Source organism: Nipponia nippon, unplaced genomic scaffold (genome assembly GCF_047370975.1).
Source record: "Nipponia nippon isolate SJK-2023a ecotype South Korea unplaced genomic scaffold, ASM4737097v1 scaffold_1, whole genome shotgun sequence".
In the NCBI taxonomy this organism is placed as follows: domain Eukaryota; kingdom Metazoa; phylum Chordata; class Aves; order Pelecaniformes; family Threskiornithidae; genus Nipponia; species Nipponia nippon.
This window is the reverse complement of record NW_028262290.1, coordinates 106,188,840-106,194,839: the sequence shown is the minus strand read 5'-3', so window position 1 is coordinate 106,194,839 and position 6,000 is coordinate 106,188,840. Positions and strand designations below refer to the sequence as shown.

The 6,000-nt window shown below is 51.0% G+C and overlaps 1 protein-coding gene across 3 annotated transcripts in view; it reads left to right on the top strand.

Annotated features, from left to right (window-relative positions):
- Positions 1-1,196: 1,196 nt before the first annotated feature.
- ADCY1 (adenylate cyclase 1) overlaps positions 1,197-6,000 on the top strand; it is a 171,614-nt gene continuing 166,810 nt past the window's right edge. For all 3 annotated transcript variants that reach the window (XR_015706547.1, XM_009468132.2, XM_087766221.1), the window contains exon 1: positions 1,197-1,997. Coding sequence is in view for 2 of the 3 variants with exons in the window: in XM_009468132.2 (XP_009466407.2) it covers positions 1,329-1,997 (669 nt within the window). In the remaining variant the exon portion in view is untranslated. The remainder of the gene's footprint in view (positions 1,998-6,000) is intronic.

Below are 6,000 nucleotides of genomic sequence, written 5' to 3'. Positions count from 1 at the left end.
ATGTTTACAGATGGCTACAGAAAAGAATATTGTATTGTATTCTTTGGCGGCAACTTGGTAATAGTGGTATGTGGTAGCAGCATTATAGGGAGAACAGGAGGGTTTTTTTTGAAAAACAACAGAGACTCCCAACTCAAGCTTTTGATTAGGCACCGAGTGCAATTTTGTGTGGGATGATAATTAACTCTTGTCACAAGAGTAGCCCTCCACAGCCACTGACTGATTGTACTCCCAGACAGGCAGAAGTGTGCACAGAAACGTGTTTTCTTGAGAATTTTCGCATTCGCTGCACTTTTTCCAACTGCTTCAGAGTCTAGGAGGCAAAACGAGTGAAATCGGCATGTTTATTCAGGCAGATAAGATTTTATTTCTCAAAGGAAGCAGGATTCACCTGTATGTATAAATTTACACATATTTATATATTTGCATACGTATGTATATGTACATGTATTTCTATGCCTGTATAGACAGACTTTGTACAGTTGCATACATTCCAACAGCCGCGCGGGCGGGCGGGCAGCAGCGCGGCCCGCGGGAGGCCGCCGCCGGAGGCCGGGGGGCGGCGGGCGGGACGTGTCCGGCTGCCCCAGCGGGCGCCGCGCAGGCGCCTCCCGCCTCCCAGCCCCGGTGAGATGCTCCCGGACGTGGGAAGGGGATCGCCCTGCCTTGCCCTGCCTCCTGCTTTCTCCCCGGCCCCTCTGCCCCACTTTTCCTCCTCTTAGCCCAGTCTCCTGGCTGCGTTTCATTATTTTTTCTTCCTCGTCGTTGTTTATTTTTTTTTTCCAAATGTTGCCCGCTCCCCGGGAGCCCGTTTGCCACCCGCTCTCCGTAGCTCCTGCTCCTCCAAATAGCGGTATCTGAAGGGAGACCCGCCTGTTGATTATCCCCCACTCCCTTTCTCTCCGCTTCCACCCATCCTCTGCCCCCACCCCCCCCTCCGCTTGATTTCAAACCTTTGGATGGTGTTTTGGTGTCATTAGGAGATTAACATCCCCGGAGCACCAGGGGAGGAGGAGAAGGAGGAGGAGGGTGGAGGGGAGAGAGACAGCAGGCAGGAAGGTTGGCATACTAACACGAGTGAGGCTCTCCTCCCGCCGTCCCAGCCATCCCCGGCTCTTCGGTGGCAGCGGAGGGGGGCGTCTGCCGGAGCCGCGGGTTGCGGCCGGCGGGCTGCGCCCGGTGCCCGCGTCCGCGGAGCTGCGGCGGCGGGGGCTGCCGGCGGGCGTGTGGCCGCGGCTCCTGCTCGCAACCCCCCTCTCTTTTATGAGCAGCGAGGCGGAGGAGCGGCAGCAGGGGACACCAGGAGGAGCATTTCTTCCCCGGGGTTTATGAATGGCACTGACATGGAGGAAATACCGTTTCAGAAAGTCAAGACCAAGAGGAAGAAGTGCTGCCACTGCTGCTGCTCCCCGCCGGCTGCCGCGGCGGCGGGAGCGGGAGCCGGGCTGGGGGACCCCCCTCCCTTGCTGCTGCTGGATGCCATCGCCTGCGAGGACGAGTTTGACTGCAAGGAGCTGGAGGCTCTCTTCCAGAGCTACAACCTGAAGCTGGAGCAGACGTCCACCCTCAAGGCGCTGGCCGTCCTCATCGTGCTCACCGCCAGCCTGGCCCTGGTGGAGCTCCTCTCCGGCCCCAGCCTGACCATCTCCAAAGGCTCGCACCCGGTGCACTGCATCATCTTCCTCTCCCTCTTCATCGTCACCAATGTCAAGTACCTGCAGGTCACCCAGCTGCAGCAGATCGTCAAGCTCACCTTGCTCTTCAGCTTCACCTTCTCCTTCCTCTGCTGCCCCTTCTCGCTCGGCGCCTACGGCATGGAGCCCCCCAGCGCCCCCGAGCAGGGCATGTGGCAGCTCATGTTGGTCACCTTCGTCTCCTACTCGCTGCTGCCCGTTCGGACCCTGCTGGCCATCGTCTTCGGGCTGGTGGTGTCCGTCTCCCACCTCATCGTCACCGCCACCTCCGTCAGTGCCAAGCGGCAGAGGCTCTGGAGGACGGTGAGAGAGGGCCGGGCCGGGCCGGGCCGGGCCGGGCTGGGCACTGCAGCACGGCACCGCCGCGCCGTGCGTGCCCGGCGGGCGGGCGGGGAAGCGCGGAGAGGCGCGGAGCGGGGAGCGGCGGAGGCTGCACGCTGGCCCCCGCATCCACCCGGGGTGGCGGCGGCGCCGGGCGGTGACTGAGGAGCGCCCGGCGGGGAAGGGGCGAGCGGGCACCTGTGCTCCAGGCGGTGCCTGTAGTTCCCGCAAGTTTCCGGGAGGCAGGGGAGGATAGGGCGGCTCCTGGGAGACGGGACCTCTCGGCTTTGTCTCTCGAAGGCCAGAGAGCCAGCAGTACCGTTTCCACGCTGGGGCAGGTTCAGGGGCACCGCATGCACTCTCAGTGCAAATCCAGTGCGTATAAATAACACCGCTTGACTCGGTACAAACTTGGCATAGACAATAAGCTGCGTGTGCTAATAACACTTCGATCGAGTTGATTCGTATCCTCGCTGTCTCTCTCGGCCGTGGACCTTTCGTGCCCACAGCCCATCTCATGGGGGCTCTGCAGAAACGGCCTGAGATAGATGGGACGCTTCACAGAGGGAAACCCACTTCGCTGCTCTCCACGCGAGCGAGGCATTCCCCCTGCAGTTTCCCCCGGGCAGCTGCTGCCCCCTCTCCATAGATATTACATGCTTATGTCAGTGAACTTCCTAGTGGTTCCCTTTCCCCTCTGAATTAATCCAGCAAAACCTCCCTCTGCAGCAAGCATCTTTGGAAACGTGCTGCTGCACTCTCCCCCCTCTCTGGAGTAGCTATTTATAGCCCTGCAGGGCTTTCTCCGGCTCCCGTGGCCTGATGGGCCGCACTGGCATGAGGAGGAGGAGGAGGAGGAGGAGATGCGCCTATGGGAAACGCTGGGGCTGGGAGTCGGGGTTTGCTGCTTAAGGCTCCGTTATGTGGTGCCTCTGAACCACTGGGAAAGAGAAATTGAAAAATTTTTGTGTCCTCCCTCGTATTGCATTGATTATGTCTGCCCTCAGGGGAAGCACACAGGTTCTGGGGTCTAGATTGGCGTTAAACAACAATTTAATGCATAATTGAAGTACTTAGTACATTACTTCTGCTGAATCCTGGTATTATTCTCCATGGCTGTGTAAGGCTGTGTTGTGATGCTAGGACGCACACAGTTGGCATGGGCATAAACAGGGCCATAAGCAGAATTGTACACCTTTGTGCCCAGAACCATGAATTCTTTCTTCCTCCTTACATGCTCGCAGAGACACACACACCCCAGCATGATGTGCATGCACATCATGGAGGTACACAGGGACAATCAAAAGAGTGGGGTTACTGAGACGAATAGGATTATTCATGGCTTCACGCTGCTGAGCTGGTGGACAAAATAAATTGTATATTTTGAAGGGGAAGAGAGAGATAAGCCGAGCTTTATGATTTACCCAGATAATCTGATGGTCTATTTTTAAATGCGTGATTTAGAGTTTCCATGAGAGGGAGAGCTGATGAAATGCAGGAGCACTGAGAGGAGCCTCCCTTAAAAGCATCCAAAATGATGCTAAAAACACTAGAATATTTCTCTTTGAGTAGGGCTGAAGATACCTGGAGTACCAATTAGTCCTTATGGGAGTCCAGGCTATCCTGGCTGCCCTTACACAGAGGCAGATTTTCCTTGATGCCAAGTTGCAGCTCAGTGTGGCACCTGCTGTTCTAGACGAACAACATAAAGAAGCTGACAATAACGTCTGCTCACTAAATCATCTAACCAAGGGCTTGAATGTGAAACATTTTGAAGAGAGGAAATCTGCTAACTTACTTTTTTCACACTAGTTTAACTCAGTTATTCAACAGGCAAGAAGCTGGCTTATAAATACATAGAAATAGCTGACTAGCGGCTGATGTAACACACGTATGTTTCTTCTTCATCATCCTCTCCCCCCCACCAAAGTAATTTCAGTAATTTGTATGCAGTCCCCAGAGCAGTATGCTTTGCTGATAACAGGAGGCAGAAACCAGCTCTGAGTCAAGCAAAATAAGTGGTCTGTGAACTTGTGTTGCACAGCAGTGCACATTGATTTGTCGCATATTTGCAAGCAAAAAGTCCTCTGATTTGAAGACTATCTCTGTATGGAAGGGACTCTTCCTTTACGAAGAAGTTGTTTTTTCTTTTCCAAAGAACAATTTCACAATGGCTGGAAATTTAAAGCCATGTAGAGGCCGCATTGTCTGAATTTTATTTGCCTGACCTGAGAGTAGCCCGAGAGTAGCCCAGCCTTTTTTGTAAAGGCTAGAATGGATGCTGGCTCGCGGTCTGGATATGCTTCCCAGCCACTGGATTTTATCATGACTGTCCCAGTGCTTGTAGACACAGCATGCAGTCAGCCTGTCAGGAAGGCTGGACTGCTCTATGCAGAGCTGCAGTAGCATGAATGGCTGTTCTTTCTCCCAACCCCTTGCCTCCTAGCCCCAAGCAAATGGGTGAATTTAAATCTTTAAATAGAAACCTGCTGTATCCAGAAATGCAGAAGCACCTGCACCAACCACTGAGGCCAGTGTTTGTTAAAGAAGCCTTTGATTTTTGGGTGATTCAGGCAGGGAAACAATTTTATTTTTGTTTAGCCTGAGCTTTAAGAGACCGCAGATCTAGTAACTTCCATTGAAGTTAAACTAGCAAGTTAAGTTGTCAGCAAGACCAAGCACTTCATGTTGTTTCAGGTTCAACCCATTAAAAAATGGGCATAGCCAAGTTAAGGGGTTTGTTCTGAAGCAGGCTTTTGGGCTCACATCTTCTATTCCATGCTATGTGAAGAATCACCATATGCAAATCTGAATGCCGAAAGCCTCACTGACTTCAATAGTGCTGAATCAGACCCTAAGTGGGTCTCACGGCATGCTTAAAATTTGCATTCATATAAATGCACAAACACTTCGGCATGTTAAAATCAGCTCATTGTGGGAGAAGTTTGTTATGAGGTCTACACAGTAAAGCACATTTCATTTGCAAGTGATAGTTTTCTGACAGCACAGTGTTGTCTGCGGGTGGTCTGTGGAGATCAGAGGCTCATTTCTTCTAGCTCTCTCCACCATTAGATGACATGTCGTGTCATGTCATGTCATGTCATGTCATGTCATGTCATACCAGAGTTGAGACACGTGTGTAAAATGTATGTACATTTACACATTACATGTATGTGTAAAAGCAAGAGGAGAGGAGGAACGGAAGTGCAGCGAGGCAAAGAGAGATGAGGGAGTAATGTGGCAGAACTTGAGCTTCATCTTTCCACTCAGTACCTAGTTTTTCATCAAATGAAAGATTCCAATCTGCTAATCTGTCCTGCTCATTTCTTAAGAGAAATGTAGTAATAGATAATATATATATATATGAATAAGTGGCATATTAAAAATATGCAAAGTACTTGTGGGCAACCTTGACCTCACTTGGAATAAGTTCATGGCAAAAGGCATGCTGACTTCACAGCTGGTTGTGCATGTCTTATTTGACACTGTGATAAGGATGTAAACAGTGTGTATAACCAGTAGCATATTGGTCACGTTAGTCGGACTCTTTCACTTCCTTTGGAGTCATGGAACTGAATGCTCATGCCATATGATGTGACAAGGTATCTACATGTGGCTGAACCTACCAATGAAGTTTTAACAGCTTGGACTCTAGTCTGTTTTTTTTTCCTTCCCCTACAGCTTCTGGAAGTATGTTAGGTGCTTCAGAGCAGTTACAGAAATACAGAACCCTACCCCAAGGATCTTAGTCTAGTTTTTCTTGTGATGCAGTAAGTGGGTGTTAGAGACATTAAGGCCAGATAGGGTGAGGAAGGCAAAGGCTGCTTGCAGAAATTACTCAGTGGTGGCATGTGCACAGTTTCATGACTTACTGTTAAATAACTTATTTTGTCCCTCTAAATATTTTTGTCCCCTTGATTTTTAAAAAATGTATGCTTATTTCGAGAAAAATCTAAAGCGAATCATATACCAAGTGCCCTCACAC